General features: G+C 46.0%; 1 protein-coding gene across 8 annotated transcripts in view; it reads left to right on the top strand.

Moving 5' to 3' along the window:
* Tnik (TRAF2 and NCK interacting kinase) overlaps positions 1–23,508 on the top strand; it is a 377,067-nt gene that overhangs the window by 264,799 nt on the left and 88,760 nt on the right. For all 8 annotated transcript variants that reach the window (XM_047563560.1, XM_047563558.1, XM_047563556.1 and 5 more), the window contains exons 8-12: positions 5,283–5,337; positions 7,495–7,573; positions 15,027–15,202; positions 18,117–18,183; positions 21,433–21,637. In XM_047563560.1, the coding sequence (XP_047419516.1) occupies positions 5,283–5,337; positions 7,495–7,573; positions 15,027–15,202; positions 18,117–18,183; positions 21,433–21,637 (582 nt within the window). The remainder of the gene's footprint in view (positions 1–5,282; positions 5,338–7,494; positions 7,574–15,026; positions 15,203–18,116; positions 18,184–21,432; positions 21,638–23,508) is intronic.

Genomic DNA, 23,508 nt, shown 5'->3' with positions numbered 1-23,508 from the left:
GCTTGTCCATCCCATTTCTCACCAGACTCTGTCAATAGGGGGTGACAGAGGGAGACTACTAGGATGGAGGAGGGAAGAGGATGGTCTCTGCTTATCGGCTTCCTCTGACTTCCTATTTCTGACTGCCTTGGTTCAATGAGTCCTAGACTCACTGCCATCTGACCTGACTCAGGTTTACTGGCGGAGCTGCCATTTGAAAACCACTGATCTAAGGATCTGTCTGAACCCTTTTCTGTTAAACACAACTGTGTGCACTGTACTGGTAGGTACTTGGTGTATATTATCTTACTGAATTCTCACAACACCCTGAAGGGATATGTGTGCTCTTCACCTCAGAGGTATTAAGGGACTGGCTGGCTGCACTGAGTAACCTCTGTCCACCTCGTGGGGCACATTGGGGTCTTTCCCCAGATGGCTGACCTCTCTCTCTCTTCTTGTGTGGCTGGTTTGGCCTTATGAGAGTGCTGCTCTTCACTTGAGTTAGGCAGCCCAGCCCCAGAAGGAATGCTCTCTTGTTCTGTTCAAGCTGCCTGTGTGCCAGCTGTCCCTAGCTCCCAACCAGAAGTTGTGTCTGGTGTCTGTCTCCTCAGAGGCACCAGAGTGTATCCCTGTTCTGTTTGTAATGCACACAGCACTGGGCAATTAATCATGCCACGGGCCAGGCTACGCAGCACCTCTGGCATAATGAATTACCCAGCTCCTGCCAAAATGAGTCACACCACGGCCACGAAGGAAACTTATCTCTTCCTGACGCTCTCCTATCTTGTTCCTCCCTCTTCCCTTTCTCCTGTGGTCTGTCTTACCTGTTGTAATTGGAGTATTTTCTCTCATATTTAACTTCTAAAGTGTCTTTGGGACTGGCTAATGTATCCAAAGGCTTACACAAGGAAGGCCCGTCAGGAACATTTAACATTCCTAGCATGAGCAGTTAAGCATAGTTTACAAACAACTAGGGGTATATGTGGCCAGGAATATAAATGTTCTTTTTGGAAAAGAAGGTAACCCCAACAACAACAACAACAACAAAAAGATCCTAACAATGATACTGATACAAAATGAAGACCTAAAAGAAGCAGCAGTAGCTGACCTGGTTATGTGACTTGACACAGGGTACAGGGAGTTGGGATGGAGTGACCTCTGTTGGAGCATTTGGGGGGCAGATGTCCCATGACCCTCTCTGTTTTCAGTAGAATGGATCCAGAATCACATAACAATTGAGATCTCCCATTCCTCTACTGTCAAAAGCTGCTTCCTTTATTATTGCTGTATAGGCATTATCATTTAGGAATGCCTTTGGCTGTACACATATATTTATATTTCTTCCATTCCCAGAAGCCTAGATGAAGGTACTCTAAGATTGACATGGTGCTTATCAATGTCTTTAGAAATCTAGGTTCCTACATTTCTACGCTGTCAACAATAACTTGTCAGCTTATTGCTTTGTGAATTTGAGGTGGATGCTGTAGCTCCAGATACCATGTTTTGATTCAAGGCACCAAGAAGTGGAGATGAGTTGGTAGGACACCAGCTGTATTATTTCCCTATTTGGGGAAAAGCACAAGCTTCCTGAAGATGTCTGTTTATGTCTTGTTGGCTAGAACTGTGTCACATCCATCACTTGCAGTAGGAGTGTCAGGATGGGCCAAGTGTAGCTTTCCTCTGCCCTGAAAATAGAGACAGCAATGGAAATGGAGTTTGAAAGTGCCTTTTGGGTAAGCTACAACCAGATGGAGGGAAATCCCTGAAGACTAAACCAGAAAGACAAAGGCAATGTTTAGAGGAAAAGGAAATCAATACGCTTGAGCCGCAGCATGTGCTGGGTTTGTGCAGGGGAGCACACCTGAACACATGTGTATCAGTTGCCTGTGTTATACAGCTGAGAAAGCTGAGCTCTAGGCAGCATTCTGTGGCTTGCTAAATTAGGAACCCAGATTTAAATCCAGATCGGTCTGATCAAAAAGCCTCTTCTCTCTCTACCAATCTATGTTGCCTCAAGGTGTTGAGGCCAGTTCCATGCTATGGAACTGGGGTGCCTCACTGCATCTTAGCACCTTCATTGAATTGCCAGCACTGTCAGTCATCTATGAAGTAGGAATCTGGAACAATTATTTTATGCACCCCTGACTTAAAAAAAAAAATAAAGGTAGGTACACAAGCCCTTCTCTTTGGTGTAGAGGACTGACCTGGAAGGCAGGAGACCCAGCTCTATTGAAAGATGCTGGTGCTTCTTTGCGCTATGATCTGGGCTCTGTCTCACCTTCCCCAGCTGTGAAGTGCAAGGTCGCATGAGAAGGTCTCCCAGGGTTCTGCCAGCCCTCAGACACTCAGGGCCTGCACTTTCTCTCGTGTCTCTTGCTCGTTCATTCGTTCAGCACCTCCTCGTTAGGTGTCTCCTTAGTGCCAGGCAGTGTTCTAGGTACTTGGAATATGTATGTCAACAAAACGAAGATCCCTGCCCTGCAGGCCTTACGTTCTTGTGGCGGGGAGTGTGCACATGTGTGTGCTGGGGGCAAGGGACACAAACCACAAACACAAAACACAGTAAATTGGTCATGAGTAAATGCATGTTAGAAAGTGATACTCTCTGGGGGACTGTCCTGGGAAAGGTGGGGGATGGAGGGCGCTGGGGGAGGCGGCCCAGGTCCTCATTGAGAAAGTAGGACTTAAAGGAAGACCTGGTGGAGGGGAGTCAGACGGCCTGCAGGTCACTGGGAGGTGCTGCTGGGAATAGCTTGAACACAGTCCCAAAGGCAGGAGTGTGCTGGGAGTTCTGAGCGTTTTCTGCCACACCTGAGGTGGAACCTGGACCCTTCCCTTGCCTTCCAGCATGTCCCCTGTCAGTGTGTGGATTGTTCAACCAGCTCAGTTTCCTGGACTTGAGGCCGTCTGCGCTGACCCTGCTGTGGCAGTTCCGGGGCAGAGCGTGGCCTCCTCCATCACGCTCGCACCTCATTTCAACCTGCAGTTCCTAGGAATCCTGGAGACATGCTAGCAGAACTGCCAGGGCCTGGCGGTCAAAATAGCGCAGGGACCTTTGGAACTGACCCTCCATTTCCAGTCTGTTCTCTGTTTCCTGCCTGACGCCTCCTGCACAGAGTGACTCAGTGTTTGCATCAGGCTCCTGAGCAACTGTCTTTGTCTCCCAACCATAAAACCCCAGGTACGAGAGAGCTGTTCCGTCCTTACCCATTACTGCTCCTGTGCCAGCCTGTGGCAGGTGGGCCAGGCCTTCCCCTTTAGCTCCAGAAATGTTCTCCCGAGCAAGGCCAAGAGCAGACAGGGTGGCAGACAGGGTCCACTGCGAGGCTGTGCACACAGTGGGGAGTGCGTGTTTCCTGAAACCTTTGAATCCTTCTTGAAGCCTAACCAGAAGGTACAAGCTGCCATCTCGAGCTGCGCTGCAGGCAGAGAAGTTACCTGGCACCCAAGGACAGCAGCCCTGTGAGGGGGCCTTGTCATCCCCGGTTGATCTGACAACTGGTAACAGGAAAAAACTCTACCACTTTAGTCCTTGTGTGAGGGTCACGTGTGCCCAGCACCTGCAGTAAGGTAGCTTGCAGGCTAGGAGGGACCAGATGCCCCGGAAGGTCCCCTCCACATTGTGTAGGCCTCTGCTGCAACACTGAACAGGCCTGGGGGTCACTCACAGGATACTGAAAAATTTAGTTGTACAGAATGACTCAGCATGAATTTCATAGTTCTCTTGCCATTACTTATGTTTTTATATGCCCTTGACATTTGTTTGATGGGAATAGCAAGGAAATTTAACTTTGATCTCTCTGATTCGAGTGAGGTTACAGGTGAGGTTTTGAATAATATACACAACGCATATTTAAAATGCAAGGAAGGTCAGAATACATCAGGACGTGGGCCACTGAATTAAATTTTCTATTAGGTTTTCCAACCCATCTGTTGAGAAACAAAAGGAGCAAATATCTTTTTGAAGTTTCCTAACCTGATTTTTCCCATCTCTTGATTTGACCCCATCTCCTGCAATCTTTAGAGACCACTGAGCCATAGACACAGAGTATGGAAAAAGCATATTGTTAGAGATGGATACTGCACAGGTTAAAAGGGAATCATTGGTCTAGAAAATGCTGAGCAGAGCAAAAAGTCAGTCTGAGCATAAGCAAGAATATAAAGGTATAAAGATCTCTATTTCCAATAATAGTCTACTTACAAGAAGGAGGATATTTGTTCATCCATATACAAACATATTGAGCACCTACAACTGTTCCAACTCTCTTCTAAGCACTAGAGAGAAACCAGTGAACACCATTATCAAAGTCTCTCTGTCCTCATCTTATTAAGCCATATGAAGTTGATGTTTTGCGGTTAAAAAACATTGAATATAGATAAACCTATCTGACTCAGCTGTATTCCACTCCTAGGTATTTATTCAAAGGAAAGGAAAACATGCACCTTTGCATTTACTAGCTCAAACTGGAAATGATACAAATGTCTGTCAACAAGTGAAAGCAAACTGCAGCATGTCCATCCGATGAAATACTACTGAGCAAATAAAAAGGAGTGAAGTCCGGGTACATGCTGCTAGGGTGTACCTCAAAACGTTATGCTAAGTGAAACAAACTGGTTGCAAAAGGCATTATCTTTATGACTTTTTTTTTTTTTTTTTGTGGTGCTGGGAATCGAACCCAGGGCCTTGTGCTTGCAAGGCAAGTACTCTGCCGACTGAGCTGTATCCCCAGCCCTCTTTATGACTCTTAATAGAAGACTTTGGAAGATGCAAACTAATCCATAGTGACAGAAAGTAGATCAGTGGTTGCCTACAGACAGTGGAGTGGGGCCAGAGATAGGAGGGACTACAGGAGGGCAAGTGGGATCTTTTGGGGGTATCTTGATTGTGGTGATGGGATCTCAGGAGTATTCATGTGTCATATGTTATTAAATGGTACACTTTCTATATGTGCAGTTTGTTATATGACAGTTTTAACTCAATAAAGACATTCAGAAGAAATAGCAATAACTTCATGTGGTTCCATTGACAGATGAATTTCAGTGATGAATTCATTTTTAAAACCTTGTATTCATTTTTCATATATTTGTTGAAAACTTGCCCTGTGTCAAGCACCATGCAAGCGATCCGCAGTAAAAAGTGAACGAGGCTCTTCTGCCTTGGAGCCTAGTGGGGGAATGAAGTTGGTAAGCTGGACAACTGACGGATTTTCCCACAGGCAGCTCTGAAGCCATTTCCAGGTTTAACTAAGTGCTCCTCTGTTGACTGAATTTATGCATGTGTGTGTACCTTCCTTGTTTTTCAGAGTGACTTGTGGTCTTTGGGAATCACCGCCATTGAGATGGCAGAAGGTGCGCCCCGTAAGTATCCTCCTCTGGGGTGAAATCTGTTGCTGGTTCACGCTGCGGGGACTCGGGTTCCATGCCAGGAGCTGCAGTTGCTTTACTTCTGCTACACTGAGCCCTGCGTGGATTCGAGCTGGCATATTTAGAAAGCAGAGTCATCTTAAATTAACCAGGAATCCGTTCATTTCAGAGCAGTGTGAGGATCTTGTTTTTATGAGGAAAAAAGAAAAAAAATGAAGGCAAACCCTGAGGAGTCTTATTTGTCTTGCAGATTTGGTGTGTAGTTTATTCTTGAACTTCTCTTCACCTAATGTTAAACCGGGAGCAACCCACAAAGACTATAAGCTCCAATGTCCAAAAATTCAAAAGCTGATTTTTCAGGGCCAGGTTGTGCACACACTCATATTCAATTGCTGCCTTTTTTTTTTTTTTTTTTTTTTAAACAGAACATGCTAGGCTAGCACTCTACCACTGAACTATAACCCCAGACTTTTCATTTTATTTTGAGATGGGAGGTCTCACTAAGTTACCTGGGCTGGCCTCAAAACTTTTGATCCTCCTGCCTCAGCCTCCTGAGTAGCTGGGATGACAGGCATGTGCCACCACACCAGGCAACTCTAACTTTTCTCATAATATTGATGTTTAGATTTTTAGATTTCCATGCTGTTATTTGAGGCATGGTGACCAGGACCGGCAATCCTGAGAGCCTCTTGAGTTCCTTAAGATTTGGCACACTGGCATGGCACAGCGTTGCTGTCTTCTGTGTGGTGGCCATAAGAATATGCCTCTCAGGCTTCCATGGAGGAGGTGCCACTGACCCACGGCTCAGCTGCTGAAATGGCACTGAGCCTGCTTCTCCCAAGAGACACTCCCCATCAGAGACCAAACATGTCTGGGAGACAATAAGACACACCTTTTCCTGCAAGACAAGATTTCTTTGTGACAACTGAGACTCAAAGCAACCCCATGTGACTCTGCTGACCTGCCTTGGACTCAGGGCAGTCAGACTTGAGGGCCACCTGAGGACCTGCCCAGCCTTCCTGGATCCCTCCCCAATTCCCTTCACACTGGAATTTTCCCCAGTAATGTCCTTGCATGTCTGATACACCTCCGTGCCTGCTTCTGAAAGGACTAGTCCTAAAACATGCTTCTCATCTGAAGGACGGGTCACAGCTGTTTACCGTGAGGTTATCATAGTCTTTATTTCTCGGTCTCGATTTGGTTGATTTCATCCGTCCCATGATTGGTTTGGAGTATTCGTTGACACAGTTCCTCTCATTCACAAATATTAGTAGGCATTTATGAATCAGAAAAACATTATACTACAGTCTTAAAACTGTATTATCATTCTTGATGCATGGTAGGTGGGGCTAAAAATAAACATCCCTCCACAGAAGGTGGTTTTTAAGGAGCATGTATTCTGAGTCTAGGTACAAAGAAGAAAAGTAGTCCCAGCTGTTTGAAAAGTAAATGAATAAAATATTTTGATTAAAATAAGAATATATGAGAACTTTCGCTGGAAATGATAATGACATGTTGATAAGTTGAGATATTTTATAACTTGGTTCTTCTGTCAGACTCTGTTTGCCTTCATCCACCGGTCTTCTTGGGACCAGTGAAATTAAAAACAAAACAAAACCCTACACGAAACCTAAGAAGCTATGTGGAAACAATGAATGATATTCTGGGATAGTACTTTGGACTCCAGAAATCCACATAGAAAAATACTGAGACTGGATGAGCCGTTAGTGTATAAGAAATTATACTTTGGATTATCAGATACCTTCTATTTTGTGGCTTAGGTTGTTGCCAACTAAAGACAACTGTCCCCATGATACTTGTCATTGAATGTGTGCTTTGAATGTCAGATGGTTATTTACAATAAAGATTGTTGACACTTTAACTTACTCTCCTTAAATGTGAAGTAAGAGTGTTCCCTAGAAATGTTAACATATATGTTTGAAAGTTGTGGTGTCTAATGAGGTTCTTTTAATTAGACACCAGCTCTTGTAAGTGCATGCCAGATGGAAGCTTTCAGATCCTCTGCCCCTGGGCTCACTGGGCTTGTGTGAACCCAGGAGGTCATCTGGCAGCATTCACTACACAGCAGGATGGACTTGGCCTGGCTTTGGCCTCCTAACTGGAGCTGGCCCTTGTTTTGGTCTCTTGCAGCTCTCTGTGACATGCACCCCATGAGAGCCCTCTTCCTCATCCCCCGGAACCCAGCGCCTCGGCTCAAGTCTAAGAAGTGGTGAGTTTGGTCATCTGTGTTCTGCAGATCTACGGGTGAAGTTTTCCTGTGAATCGCTTTTGAATTAGCTCAGACCCCTGGGTCCTGCTGAATGGATTACACTTGTAATAACTATGGCTTGGTGGATGACTTTCCACGTGCCGTCATTCATCTTAGAATAGTAGCTGCATTACCTGGTATTTGTACAGCACATCATTGCCCCACACCTGGCGGGTACGGAGCTATTAGGTAAAACAGGTGGCAGAGCCCAAGTAATGGCATGAAAACTCTGACTTACAACTCCAAGTGGTATCTTTCCTGATTGCACAGAACATCTTATCAGAGAAGGGGATGGTTTAGCGTCAGCCTGTTAGGGTGGCTGACTTCTTTTGTTCCTCAGCAATGATTCAACAGTGCACACACACACCTGGTAGTAGCTGAGATGACTTCTCAGGCGTGAGCATTTGTAGTTTTTCTGTGGTTTTCCCATTGCTTTCTCTTTATGGCAGGTGATATTGGCTTCTTTTGGACAGTGATATAACCATTGCTTTTAATAAGCTTATTCTTATAAAAAGGTGACATATTACAAAGAAAAGCACTATATAAATATTATGGCCACACATAGGTACAGCATAAATTGTTGGAGAGAATATGACTGGTTATACCAGATGTCAGACTTTTGTGTATGTCTGTGGGGACGCCTGTATCTTACTCTATAACAAAAATCATGGCTTCCTCCTTCCTTCTGCGGAAGTGGTGCATCTGCCCTGATGTGCTCTTCAGTCTCTGGTCCTCTTGCACTGGGGCTGATTCCTGCCCACTTGTGACCTTCCTATCCTTTTCCTAGAGACACATCCTGGCCAGTTAGACCAGGAAGGGACAGCCCTTTGTCCCTTTTCATGGCACTCCATGATCAGACCGGGGTGGGGGTGCTCTTGTGTTTCCACCCACAGGCTCGCCCCCCCTCCACACAGGGAGCAGTCTTAATTAATACCAGTCATCTGGTAATGACATAGCAACCCTGGTGAAAGAGAGAGAGGGAAGGAGACTGCCAGGAAAGAGGCGACAGCCTCCCAGCTGCCAGGCCCGCGAGGGGAGAGTGAGTTGCTATTGGTAACAGGAGGCAGAGCTTCCCTGCTTGCTTCCTCTCAGAGGGTCAGTGTGGTGGGAGACACCATTCTCTCCCCAGCAACAGCCTTCCATTGGGCACCGCCTCACATGTGATCCCAGGGCGCCGGAGGCCCCCATTCCTCTCCCTTCCCTAGATCAGACTCCTGGGAAGAGGAGCCCGCTCGTTCCCTCCCCTGGAAGTCACAAGAACACTCCAAAGCTCCCTGCCTGCTAGGTTTCTGCCTGTCATCGTGTCAGGCCTCCCTTGGAGCCTGCTGTATACAGGGGGCTTTACTTCCTGGGCCCTGTCCCACCTTCTCCACCTCTCCCGCCTCTGCTCCAGGCTAGATATTTTGAGCTTTATCACAGAGAAGGACAAACCATCCACCATGTGTTGTATCTGATGGCACAATGAGACCACACACTATTCTTAAAATCTTTGTATTAATTGCCAGCCTTTAAAAATGTGTTGATTTAACTGTACCTTTAGGTTTCTGGCTTCTTTTCCAAAAGGATAAAATATGGCCCTGCTGAGTAGTGACTGTTCCGTTTTGGGACAAGAGATTGTCCCTTTGCCCCAGGTGCCGCCTCTCCCCAACTCTGAAACCCCAATCAGTTGTTTGGCAAGCTAGGTCTGCTTTCATCTTGACCTTGGTCTGCACCGCTGCTTTGAAAGCTGCACTGACCCACTGAAGAGTGAGTGACAGCCCTGAGCTACTGTGGCTTTTCAGTCACCCTGTTCCCCAAAGACCCCCCCACTGACCTTGCTGGAGAAGTAGACACTTCAAGGGAAAATGAAAGCTGACTTTTCCACTTCAAACCTTTGACATTGAGAACTAATTTTGATGATGCTGAAGAAAGCTGGAGAGGTTTAGAAACTGAGGAGGCCGGGCCAGTTTCACCTCATCCTGGGTGCACGCCTTCCAGAGGGGAAAGGAAGCAGTCAGAACAGGAGGCCCGTGCTGACCAGGGCAAGGAGAAGCACTTGGCGGTTTGAGAGCCCATTTCTCACTAAAATTCCTGCCCTTGCAACTGGTTGACAGTGCAGCCTCCAGCTAGGCCATACACCCGATACTCATCCTGGCCCCCGCTGCTCTGCAACAGAATTCCAGCTTTTAAGTGAAAATATGTAAGCACTTCAGAGTACTTGATCTTAAAACACCAGATTCAAAGTGATTTGAAATAGTCTGGTGTTTGCTTTAATAGACTCTAGTGTTTAGAAGGAAATGAAACATTTTATTTTTCTTTTATTTATTTATTTTTAATTAAGTAATTTATTTATTTTTGGTACCGCGAGTTGAACTCAGTGGCGCTTAACCACTGAGCCACATCCCCAGCCCTTTTTCTTTTTTTATTTAGAGACAGGGTGTCACCAAGTCGCTCAGGGCCTCACTAAGTTGCTGAGGCTGACTTTGAACTTGCGATCATCCTGCCTCAACTGCTAGGTGTGCACTGGGACACCCGACTTCTATATTTTTAAAGGAGAGGAATCCTACTTACCCCACCCCAAAGAAATAAAACTCCCGAGTGTTCTTTCATTCCCAGCTGTTCTCTGCCTACGCGACTCTTAGGTCAGGTGTGCTCTTCTTGGTGTGCGTATCAACACTTTACCAAAGTTGGTGCCTTTGTCGTGGACATGGGGTTCTGAACTCATTTCACTGGGCACCATCAGTGAGGGTCATTTTCAACCAACTTTGCTGACTGCAACACACAAGACATCTAGTGTCTTAGTGAGGACACTTCTCCTTGTGCACTGAAGTTTGTGGGCGGGAGGCAAAGGCTGCTGCTGACCTCACTCACAGGACCCTGGCTCTTCTCCCATCAGTGCATGGGGACAGGCCTTGGTGCTGCGGGAGCCCTGAGGCTGGGGCGCCACTGGTGTGCAGGCAGCTCTGCTGTGCCACTTTGGGTCTCAGTAGGTAACCAGAGGACACCAAGGATGCTCTCATTCCATCTCCTTTCCCCACCAACAAGTGAACCGTAAGGCCGGGACCCTGATACCTCCTTGTGTCTCCCTTGCTGCCCACGTGGGTAGATCATCTCCTTCGGGTTTCCTCCTCCTCTCTCTGCCCACCTGCTCCTCCACACCTGCCCTGTACTCTCAGCGCCATAGCTTCTCTCCAGGGCCTTCTGCGGGACAGCATGACTCTTCCTGTAAGCAGATGGTCAGTCTTGTTCTTTTTGTGCACCCTTTAGAGTTCTCATAGTAAAGCAGTGATCAGATGGGTCCATTAGGAAAACCATAACTGCTCATATGTGCAAGATTCTCCCATCCAGACCACGCATGCCTGTTCCAGATGCGTAACCAGGCAGAGTCTGGGCCCGTCCTCGGTGGTAGGGCCAGCCTGCAACCCAAGCCTCCTGCTGTATTCCAGAGCTCAGTCACCCTGTTACTTCACAGATCTCCTCTTCTGATTCTTGCTGGGTTGTCAGGCACTTTTGTTTTGAGATATGACAAAGCTCTGTGTGTGTGTGTGTGCGTATGTGTGTGTGTGTGTGTGTGTGTGTGTGTGTGTGTTTACTAAAGGAAATAATGGTACTATAAAGTAGATATCATAAAATACTTTAAATACACTGAATTTGCTAGCGGTAGTGTGATTATGGTGTTTATTAAAATCAAAACAAAAACTGCTCCACAGACCTTTCCGGTAGCCTTTTATCGACAGTCTCCCTGGAGGTGACAACCCTGTTGACCTTCTTACTGGCTTATCTAACTCAAATATACAGAAGATAATTCCCACAAAGAACGCTGTGCCGTCATGTGCCGCGTGATGGCCTCTTGGCTACAATAGGCCACATGTACGACAGTGGTGCCATGAGATTAAGTCTCCTGGTGTCGTAGCCATCTCCACCCGCGCAGGTGTGCTCTGCAAAGGTGGCACAGTCACCAAATTGCCAAAAGCACGTTTCTCAGAACATATCCCTGTCCTTAAACAACGTAAGTGAATATAATCACAAAGCAAGCACGACTTCAAATTTCTGCTCCCCAATCTTAAAAGCAGATGCTCTGTTCCTTAAGACTGGTGACAATGGAAGGATGCTGGGGTGTTGTCCTCACAGTCATAGGGCTAAGAATAAAAGAGCAAACATAGGGATGTGTGCTGTCTGGCACTGGTGTAAGTATTTTACATGAATTAACTCATTGGATCGTCACAGTGGTCTTGAGATAAATACTGATAATCCCATTTGCAGCCAGAGAAAACAGGCACAGAGAAGTTAAGTACTTCGGTCACAGCCACACAGTAAGTGATTTGAGCCTAAACGAGAGAAAGAAGGTAGTTCTAAGAAATAGGACAGGGCCACTGCAAATTTTCAAGTTCAAATTGCATTTAGAGAATCCCATGATTACCAAAAAATGTGTAGCCCAATCATTATAATGGTTTTGTAATCATCTTTAAAGCATTTTAAATCCCCCTAACATAATTTAATATATAAATAAGATAAGGCTGGGAATATGAAGTGTTGCTGATGCTTAGTAGAACTAGTTCCTCAAAAAGTAAATACCACTTGTTAACATTCATCTCTCCCTGCCAACACTTGGGAAGTTAGTATTACTAACCTTAGGTGTTTTATTTGTTTTTTGTTTTGTTTTAAGAAGACAGAACTGCTAGGTGTGTTGACACATGCCTGTAACCCTAGTGACTCAAGAGGCTCAGACAGGAGGATCACAAGTTCAAGGCCAGCCTCCGCAATTTAGTGAGGCCCTAAGCAATTTAACAAAACCCTGTCTCAAAATTTTAAAATAATAAAATAAAAGGGCCGGGGGTGTGGCTCAGTGGTTAAGTGTCCCTGGATTCAATCCCCAGTACCAAAAAACAAAAAAGATCAGAACTAAGTTACCAGTAGCAGAGATTAAATCAATAAAATTATATAAATGTACTTTAAACCCATGAGAACACTCAGCAAACAGGAAATATTCAACATAGGTGAAGTGTTTTCACATTTAATTAAACGTGCAATTAAGCATATCCATTCTTTGGTCACACTAACATAAATAAGAGACAGCAAACTCTACTTCGAGGACATGTTTTAGGTAAGATTGTTTTCTCTTCAAACTCTGCCATTTGAAGAAGATGTGGAATACATTCCCAGCTTTGTAGCCCTGCACGCCCAGGCCCTCCTTTGGGCCCAGAGTGATTCTCTTGACTCTCTCTGTGTTCCCTCCCACCAGAGGGCACAGGAAATGGAACTCTGATAGCTGGTTCCATGAAACTCCATGAGCAAGGCTCCCTCCCAGAGATCTGGAGGATTCTCTGGCTTTTTTTAGATGTCATTGTGAGGAATGGAATGTACAGACTATTAAGTCTGGAACTCATTTTTTAAATTGAATGTGAGTTCTTTTATTTATTGCCCTCTAATTAATAGTGGAGCACTTTATAAACGATAAACACTTCCTTCTAGTCACCAGCAAGAGAGAGAACTGCCATTTGCATTCTCGTGAATATTTAATGGCTTTCTGTCTTCATTTGTTTTTGTTTTCTTCTTTTAAAAACTAATTCTCCTACCTAGAAAAGTGCTGTGTGGAGTTATCTATTTCTTTTATGGAGGTTAACCTCATTCTTTCCAGTTTATTCCTTCGGAGAGTCCATTATTTCATTATGCTTTTCTTGCAAGGTCTCCTTGGATGGTTCCATGTTTGCACCTGCACAGATTTCTTCAGTTGGTCGGAGAAGGGAAATCACATCTTCCCTCCAGACCTTCCCGTTCAGTCCCTCACACGCACAGAGTTGAGGGTAGTCATAGTGCAGCCCTTGCCCAACACTTTCATTCATGCGTTTTTCATTTATCAAACATAGAACAGTAATTATTCCCAGGATGAAAAGATGACTCAGATATATCCTGACCCTGCTGAGAATTTCCAGTGTGGGAGAAGCAGAAATATGGGCTGAAGGACTTGACAGGCAGGTGCACAATATCCATACTCTTATCACTGTTTCTAGTCCGTGGTGTGGCCTATCCTGGTTCATCCATGGACAACCCCAAGCACAGAATATGACTCTTATTTCTATGCAAAATATTTTTAAAACTTAAACTTAGCTTAAAAATTTTGGGGGAAAAATACCAGTAATTCAGTACTTCAAAAACATGGAATACCAATTTTTAAAATAAGGAAAAAAATTTTAAATATAGAATAAAATGAGAAATCACTTTGACATAGGCAGAAATAGGAAGTAGTGCCTCTCATGTTCGAATATTGAAGTACACACTTCCCATTTTGTTCAGGCCTGAAAGAAATAAACATGGCTTGCTGGGAAACTTGGGAAAATCTTTCTGTGGGGCTCCTCAGTGCACCACAGCAGGGTGACTGAGAGCACAGAATGGCCCCTTCCTGCTCTGGGCAAGGTGGACAGGATGTCCAGGGTTCCACCCAGGTCTCCAGGGATAAAATACTGAGCTGTCAGTGGAGTGCCCAGGAAAGGTGGAGTCAGTCGTGAGCTTAATTATTTATGACTGGATGATTTCTTGGAAACTTTAGCAAGAACATGCGTGCCCAGCTCATGAATCATGGCTAAAGTCCACCTTTAATTTCTACTGCTTGTGGACTTGCCGCCGTCTTGTTGGTGTGATATCTCGTTCCAGCATTTCCCTCCCCCGACGTGTCTCTGACCCAGGGTTTATCTTTGAGGAAATAGGGCCTTTCCAGAGGGAGATATGTGTGCTTCTCGGTAGGAACTTAAATCTCAATTTTCGAGTCCGTGGGTTGATGGCAAAAATACGTACGTCTTGTTCTAATTCATTGGAAACCAAAGTTCAAAGTGATTCTGAATTACCTGTTAAAAAATTTGCCTAACCAGGGTCCTCCTTCCCATGTGGGAATGCTGGTCGTGGTGCACCCCCCGAGCCCCGCTCCCAACCCTTTGCTTTTCTCCAGTTGGTGTTTTCTGCCTCACTGAAGCAGCTCATCTTAATGCCCCTGGCATACAGCGGTCTCACTCCTAGCTTCAGGTTTCCCCTGATTTCCTGCCTACCTGAACCTTTTTTCTCAAGACTGATTTTCTCCCCATTCTTTAAGGCCCCGCTCTGGTTTCCTCATTCCAGTGGCCCTTCCAGCTAGGATCCCCAGGGACAGCTTTTTCTTCCCTAATTCCTTTTAGTCTTCTGTGTAATGTTATGTATAAACTGTGCAGATGCTTTCAAATGCTAACTACCATATGTTACCTCAATTCTGTGTTGATGGTGATGATGCCTTTGACCCCCGTGGTACCTAATATAGTGCTAGACCTGTTTAGTGATTGGTTGGTATCGATGCTGACCGATGCATGGGGCTCTTTTTTTTTTTAATTCCAGCATTTTGAAAAATATATATATTTGCTTTTTTTGGATTGTCATTTTATCTTGTGGATTCATCTCTTTTGTTTGGCAGGTCAAAAAAATTCCAGTCATTTATTGAGAGCTGCTTGGTAAAGAATCACAGCCAGCGACCAGCAACAGAACAGCTGATGAAGCACCCGTTTATACGAGACCAGCCGAATGAGCGACAGGTCCGCATCCAACTCAAGGACCATATTGATAGAACAAAGAAGAAGCGCGGAGAAAAAGGTCAGATACACATTTGTATTTCAGCAAAGGAAACAAAAGATGGAATGGTGAATTTGGAGGTGATTGGAGATTTCAGATGGGGCTGCATTGCTAGTGCAGGGGACCACCTGTGAGATGGCAGTCTTTGGGCATCAGTAGAGTAAGATCCACTGCTGAAGTGGAATCTTCCATGAAAAAATAGATCTGTGTGAAACATCACCTCTTCCAGGCACTGAACAAACGTTGTGTTGCGTGATACTATGAAGCACTTTAAAATGACAAGTGATTTTCTTAATTCAAATGAATATTCATGCTCAGAAGACTAAAAATCTACAGAAGACAGACAACCTGAAAACACAAAATTCATCTAGTTGACATTTTTCGGTACTGACAGTCTTCAGCATTTAAGTTTCTGTACTCTGAGGCTCATTTCTAATTCAGTTATTTAGAAGTCGGAAAGAATTTTCTTAGAGCTGCAGTGATATCAAAGATCATTAGGTTGCCAGACTTGCTATATAGAATATCAGAGTTTGAGCTGAAGGTCATTTGATGCACTTCTTTATTTCATCGATGCAAAAACTACTTTCTCACATCACAGTTTTTCAGTGCATCTTTGGAAAGGACATGCCTTCCAACCTGGGGCTCTAGTACTGTACCCTCCTTATTTGAAGGCTTGCCCCTCCTTCACTTGCATTCTGACCCAGTGAAAGCTCACATGACCTGGGGCAGCTTTAGGGAGGTAGGAAAGGTTGGGGTGTGGAAGACAGATGGAGAAGACAGCAGCAAAGACTTGTTGGATGGAGAGTAGGAAGGGCAGTGGGCAGGGAGATCACAGCAGAAGGGAGTGTGGGCTGGAGGGTTGAGTGTGGAGCTTAGAGCAGAAGACCAAAGATGGAGTGGGGCAGGGAGTCACTGTGACGTGCTTTTCCTTGCTTCACTCTTCTCCAGCCCTCCTTTTCAGTTCAGAGGGAGCCCTAGAGGGTAGCAGACAGGTAGGACAGAAGTTGCCTCCTTTATTTGCATTTCTCTCCCTTTTTTGCCTCTGTAATTAGCATCCATGACACAGTTAGGTGTGTGAGCTGAGTATTAGGAAGGGGCAGCCAGTAGACTGGATGGAGAGGTAAGATCAGCAGAGGGTTGAGATAGGAGGAGAAATCCTCAGTAAGGGTTCTGGGGAAGGCCCCCTTCTTCTGCAGCCAGCCTCAAGGACTCGAAGGAAAGCATGTGATCAGCTGAGACTCAGGAGTAGGAGGTCATGAGGCTGAGACAAAAAGGAGGCCCATCTCCAGTCATGAGTGGGGGCCTAGGAATAAGTTATCAATTAGGCCTCAAGGAACAGGGAGACCAGAACAATCTGGAGGGCTAGGCCTGAGGAGAAACCCATAGGGCAATGTCAAGAAGTTCCAGGACTGACATTTCAACCGCTCTTTCTCTATCATGGTCATGGGTCTGGATTGAATTCTAAATCCACATCCCAGGTTGACCTTCATTAATGTGATGATGACACTGGCCATGGCCATTTGCCTCTTATAATATGATTAGCTTCACCTGGAAAACAGGCAACATGTTAGAGGATTATTATGAGAAATAAATGAGACTGCAGGTAAAGTACTCACACTAGTTGCTTGCGTGGGAGACACTCAGCAAATACTCTCTACCTTTCTTCATGGTCATGGTAGTTCTGATTTTTGGTTTGTCTTGCCCATTACGTTCTGACCCCTCTGGAGCATAGACTCCATCTTATTCATGTTAACTTGCTGTCAATCAGAACACATTTTGACTACATGTTAATCGTACCAGTTGTCACAAGTTTCTTGATATTTATCAAGATACGTAAAGGCAATTTGTGAGGCCATGTAAGTCAAAACAAAATGCCACTTTAAAAATGACTGGCACCATGATAAATCATTTAGCAATTAATAAGTTAACAATGGGTCAAAGAGTTTGATGTGGGTGGCTCTACAGTAGGGGTTACACAGAAGAGTTATTTTTCAGTTCCTTAGTTTCTTTTTCATGTGACTTTTGGTACCTGGGAACTGATATTTAAGGTCAGCTGGGGCAGTCTTGAATATAGTTAATGCCAGGTACCTAAATCCAGTTGGGGGAACTGGAATATGACAACTCAGGAGGCCTGGAAGCGATTCCAGTCCCATGTTGATAACAACTGTGGGCCTCGATTTACTTATACAGTCATACATCACTTAATGACCGGAGGTGTTCTGAGAATTGTGTCATTAAGCAATGTCATCATTGAGTGAATATCATCCAGTGTACTTATATAAACCAGGTGGCACAGGTCAATCCCTGGACGCATTCCCTTGATGTAATAAAGAGATGGAAGAAACACAAGAGATGTCTGAATCTGCAGGATAACACAGCATATGTTGTGGTTTTTTTGTTTGTTTGCTTGTTTGTTTGTTTGTTTTTGCTAGGGGGGATTTGTTTTTTCAGTGCTGGGGATCAAATGAGGACCTTGCACATGGTAGGCAAGTGCTCTGCCACTGAGCTACACTCCCAGCCAGGCATATTGCTTTATGGTAAATGTTTTTTTTAGAACTGGAAGAACACTCTAAAATAATGATTAATAGTAGGGTGAATACATCAACCAGTAACACAGCTGTTTGTTATCATTACCAAGTGTACGCTCTGTACACATGTGCTATACTTTCATACAGCTGGCAGGGCAGTGGGCTTGTTGGCACCAGTATCTCCACCAACAGGTGAGGAATACCTTGTGCTGTGAAACTGGGACAGCTATGATGTCACTGGGTAGTACGAAACTTTCAACTTCATTTTAATCTTTTGGGACCACTGCTGCGTACATGGTCTGTTGTTGGCTAAAATGTCATGAGGTGGCTCATGATAGGACATGAAGAGGGGTGGGTTCACTCAGCTGTCACCTTCCTGTGCATTAACAGAAGGAATCTCTCTTTAGATGAGACAGAGTATGAGTACAGTGGAAGTGAGGAGGAAGAGGAGGAGAATGATTCAGGAGAACCCAGGTATGAATTCGGAAGCTGGGCTTTCTGATTTTCATATTCTGAATTGTGTTCGTGTGAAATTCACTTTTCCCTTTGATTTATAGGTTCATTTTTAAGAATCCACCAGGGTGGTCTTATTTAATTTATTGCCTACAAACATGCTCATTAATTTGGGCAAGTTTCCTTAGGCAGACTCTTAGGAAAATGTGGAAATCAGCATATTCTTTATCTTGTCCCCTAAGATTTATGGTCTCTATTCAAGATCTTGTTTCCTCACATATGTATCATGTAAAGTGGTTATTTATCTGGGTAATGCAGAACTAAAAGTACTTAAAACTGGGACTTTGGGGAGACCTAAGTGATCTTATCAGACTTGAGTTATTCAGCTCATTGCTTTGTACCTTTGAGAAGGCCTCTGTCCTTGCCATGTGCCTCGGTATGCTCACTGCAGCCTAATCCAAGAGGAAATGATTTCCAGGAAATCAAATTACACTCTGGAGGTGAGGCCCGGATGGAAATGTCCCTGCCAGTCCTGTCATCACACGTCGGGCCCGGAGTCAAATGCTTCACGGTCGCTATCGTCATTCCCATGTGGTGAACTGTACTTGACTTTGCTTCCAACTTTCTTCCAGGCTGTGTTTATAAATAATTAAGACTGGGGTGCTGGCACTGCCGGGATTTCTCTTTCGTAAGAGAATTCATCTGGCAGAAGCTCAGTGAGGCAAGGCCATACACTGTAAATGCAAAATCAGATCGACAGGGGGAAATGCCCATGCAGAGGGCCACCGGGACATGTGTGTCTCCAATGTCTAGCCAACCAAGGAGTGAACCCTAATGCTGCATTCGAAGGACCAGTTCCCATATTGCTGACACCGAGCCTCCTGACCAGGGGCAGGACCACTGCAGCTGGAATGAACTGGACACCTGTGTTCTCTTGAGCTCACTCAAACCTGTGGAGATGGAGTCTTGCTAAGAGGCTGAGACTGAACACACAGGGCCGTCAGTTTTTCTCTTTTCGCCTGCCACAGGATTTCTCAAGGTCCAACACTGAAGGAGAAGTCTTTCCTTCCATCTGATACATAGCATGTCGGCCACCTCCACCAAGCAGTGACGTGGAAAACCAACATCCTTCTAAGGCAAAGGGCCAAACGCCCTGCTTTCTGAGAAGTGGTATGCTATTTTTTGAAAGCTTACCCAGATGGTCGTGTCAGCCCTCTGACCATTCTCGGAGAACTGAGAAACCCTGCCTCTCCAGCACTTGCTAAGCTGTGCGTTAGGAGTCACTTAGTGATCCAACCCAGCTATCATTGTAACATGTCATTATATTGTACCATGTGGAAGATGGTGTGCCAAGTCCTGTTTTTATGGATGCATCTAATTAATCTTCATGATATCCTAAAAAATAGAAAAGGCAGTGGTTATCTCGTTTTAAAAATAAAGTGACAGCTCAAGGGTGGCAATCAGGTCACATACAGAGTTAATAATTGAGTCACTAATGCAGCTCAGGTCCCCTGACATTGATTCAACATTGATTAATATTAATGGGGTATTCTCCCGCATACGTGAGGTGAGGTTCCTAAGCCCCATCCCCTTTGCACAGAGCAAGTGGCCTGTGTACAGAAGCACCATCATTTAGGGGTTGTTTTAGAGTTTTACACAAAGGCAGTAAGTTTTAGAGGAGGCATGTTAATGGACTCTGAGATTGTCTATGGAATGTCACAAAGCAAGCCTTTTTATGTCACTTTATGGCAGGATCTCACACAGCATGCTAACAACTCTCCTGCACCAAACCTTGGTCCTTTTGTCAACTGCCACCAAACCTGCATTCCTCATTCCAGTCCTCACCACCACCACCCAGCTGCCAAGACAAAACCTGCAAGTCATCCCTCCCTCCACACGTCAGGCCTGTCCAGGGGCTCCACTACATCTGTCCCCAAACACTCTTTGGGCCTCTATCCCCACTGCTCCTGTCCTGGTTAAAGCCTCTACCCAGAGCCATTGCAGAAGTAATCCCACCATTAGCTTTGCAGACTGTGATCCACATTGGAGCCACACAGACCTGCTCCTGGGGCTCCTCTCCTAAAAGCCTTTCCATGCATGGCTCAATGGTCCCCCCATCTGCCTCTCTACCTCCTCATACCATAATGCTCTCACTCCCTCAGCTCTGGGAGGACCAACTGGTGTTCAGTACCTGGGAAAGGCCACCTGGTTCCACTTGTGGGCTCTGAACTTGCTTCTCTTCTACCTGGAACACTCTTTCCATTCACCAATTCCTGCTGCTCTTTCCCTGGAGCCTGTTATAGTAGTGCCTGTCACATTTGCAGGTGCTAGTAAATATGGTTAATGAGTTTATTTCAGGTAGAAGTTTCCAGAAAGATTTAAAAGGCTAAGTTTGAAAAAACAGAAGCCATTTTTCCACCTCTCTGCAGAACCAGGGAGGCTATGACTTTTAGCTGCTCCCCTGTGGTTAGATGGGAGTAGAGCAGCCTCAGACTACCAGCAAAATGGGTAGAGTTTGTCCTCTTGCTCTCCCTGTTGCATGGGCACACTTGGATGCACACACATGCAAACTGCCCTCTTATGAATGAGGAAACTGTTGCTGAAACAGAACCTAGAAGTCAGCGATCTGGGTGGCAACTCCAGCTGCACACTCCTCTGACAAAACCAAGTCTCAATGGCAGTGCACTGAATTAAGCTCCCGACTCCTTGGACTTAGCAAACTTGGTTCAGATCCTGGCTCTGTGTTGACATCAGCTCCAATCTTTTCCCCACCCTGACCCCAGTCTTCACAGGAGCAGCCTGACCCTACCTCCTGGGGCTTGGTGTGAGCGGGAAAGTGGTGGTGTGGATGAGGGTGATGTGTGCTTGTCCACGAAGAGTAGATCTCCTGCCTGGTCCTGAGGATTCAGTTCTCTTTGTTTACTCTTATCCTGTGTGGAGATCAGTCAGCCTAGTGCCTGGGGCTTGCACACTTGCTAGCCTCATAAACAAATCTCTGCCACACATTGCAGTGAGGGAGTGGTGTGGACAGTCCTGGAGGAGGTGTGACATCCATCTGGGGATGGAGATGGCGTACATATGCACTAGTCACACTGCAAGGAGCCTGAACACACCTCTCGTCCCCAGACCCTATTTTTTTTTGCGGGTAAATGACTGAACTAATGGAGAAACTGGGAGCCTGTGCGCCGGCCCTGCTGCCCTCCCCCAGGACCCGCAGTAGCCATGGCCCCTGCTCCATGCAGCGTCCTAATGGCTATTTCTTGCCCACAGCTCCATTCTGAACCTGCCAGGGGAGTCCACGCTGCGGCGTGACTTCCTGAGACTCCAACTGGCCAACAAGGAGCGTTCGGAGGCCTTGCGGCGGCAGCAGCTGGAGCAGCAGCAGCGGGAGAACGAGGAGCACAAGCGGCAGCTGCTGGCCGAGCGCCAGAAGCGCATCGAAGAGCAGAAGGAGCAGCGCCGGCGGCTGGAGGAGGTGAGCATGGGGCAGGCCACCCTGCAACCTCTCCCAGCCACGGTCACTCCCTAGGCGTCCACGGAGAGCCCAGGTCCCACTCTCGAGGCGGGGCCACTTCCTGGTTGGTGCTCACACACCTTGACTGCAAAGGAGGGTGAGGCCTGAGAGGACTCAGACACAGAAGACTGGTGCTGGGGTCACTTTAGACATGTGGGTGGAGGCCTGCACCCCTTCAAGTCTTGCTCTGTATCACCTTCTTGGTCAGGCCTTCCTTGGCCACCTTCCTTAAATGGCACCTCCTCCCTCTAGTATGTTCTATTCCCATCCCTGTTTTGGTGCTTTTGCGTAAGTCTGACTCCCTTCAGATGTGCTCTGTGTAAGTCTGCCTCCCTGCTGGAAGGTTAGCTCTATGAGGACACAGGACTTGATCTCTTATTCCCTCCATCCCTAATATGCCTAGAGCAGTGCCTAGCACCTAGTAGGTGCCTCATGAATATTTGTGGAATGGATGAGTTACTATACGAATGGTCTCGAGGTGGAATACAGGTGTTACCTAGACCACAGAGAATCGGCAGATAAGTGAGATGCCAAGTGTGGAAGAGCAGAGCCCGCCTGTTGATTCTCCTGTTAAGCCCAGGAACAGTTTCACGAGTCCTTCTCCACACCTTCCTTCAGGGTCTGTTCTTTAGCTGATGAGCAAGACCCACCTTCAGCCGCAAATGCTGCTGTCAGCAGTGTGGGAAACCACTCTGCTGGCCACAGTCACCTGCATGGCAAGTCCCTGGTGAGGTCTCACCCTTGTGGTTACACAGACCTTTTATTCAGGCCTCCCTCGCAGAAGCTTACCCACATCTCCAAGGCCTCCATCCTCTGCCAGATAAACTAAAGCCTCTGGACAATTAGGAAACCGAGAGCCCTGAGCTACCGGGGAGATTGGGCGGCAAATGAAAGGCTCACTAACTGCACTGTAATTGGGTAGTGATTTCACAGGTCTCCCAAACACCAGCTTCCTCCTCATTAATAGGTTTACAATGGTCCACTTGCTTTGTCAGGTGGCCACTGTAGAGTTAGAGGGTGGTGAATTGCAGACACCAAGAGCAGATTGCTTTTTAAATGGTACATTGAGATCCGGCCTCCCTGCTTTAAATCAGCGAGGGCCTCAGTTCTATTTTGCAGTAAATCCCACCAACCTCACTATGCCCCTGGAATATTAGTTTCAGACCAGCAACAACAATACCCAACAGCTGCAATTATTGAGTGATTTCTGTGTGCCAGTTACCAGGCAGGATGCTTTGCTCATATCATTTTGCACATGTTCATTACCTTTGTTCAAAGTACATATAGTCCCCACTTAACAAGGAGGAAACTGAGGTTCAGGGAGGGGCCGTAATTAGTACCATATCACAGGGCTGGTAAGTGAAAGCAAGGATTTACACCCTGTGGTCCCTGGTCCCATGCAGGCCTTCTGAGACAGTAAGTGTAGCTGTGTAATCAGAGCCTTGAACTATGATCCTTAAAATTGGACCTTGAGGCTTTGGCAAAGAGCCAGTTTATTTGCAGTAGGCAAATAAAGCACTTTGCAATCTAAGTTAAGTGTATAATATCGTTGGTGTAAAGAAGGCTAGCACATGTAGTGTTTACTGAAGTGCACCTGTTATCTGGTGTTCCAAGATTTATGATGCCAAAGACAGACAGGCGCTGTGGTGCTGTGGGACAAAAACCTTCCAAGCAGCAGGCAGGAGCTGGGTGATGTGAGGTGTGGGCATTAGGCAATTCTCAAGAGATGATGTAGATGTGTGGAAATGGGAGGCGTCTGCGTGACCTCTGGTTACCTCCCAGGCACAAGTGGAAATTCTCAGGCAGGAACCTGCAGCTGTCCTCTGGTTTCG

Source organism: Sciurus carolinensis, chromosome 9, assembly GCF_902686445.1.
Source record: "Sciurus carolinensis chromosome 9, mSciCar1.2, whole genome shotgun sequence".
NCBI lineage: Eukaryota > Metazoa > Chordata > Mammalia > Rodentia > Sciuridae > Sciurus > Sciurus carolinensis.
This window is presented reverse-complemented; position numbering and strand designations above follow the sequence as displayed.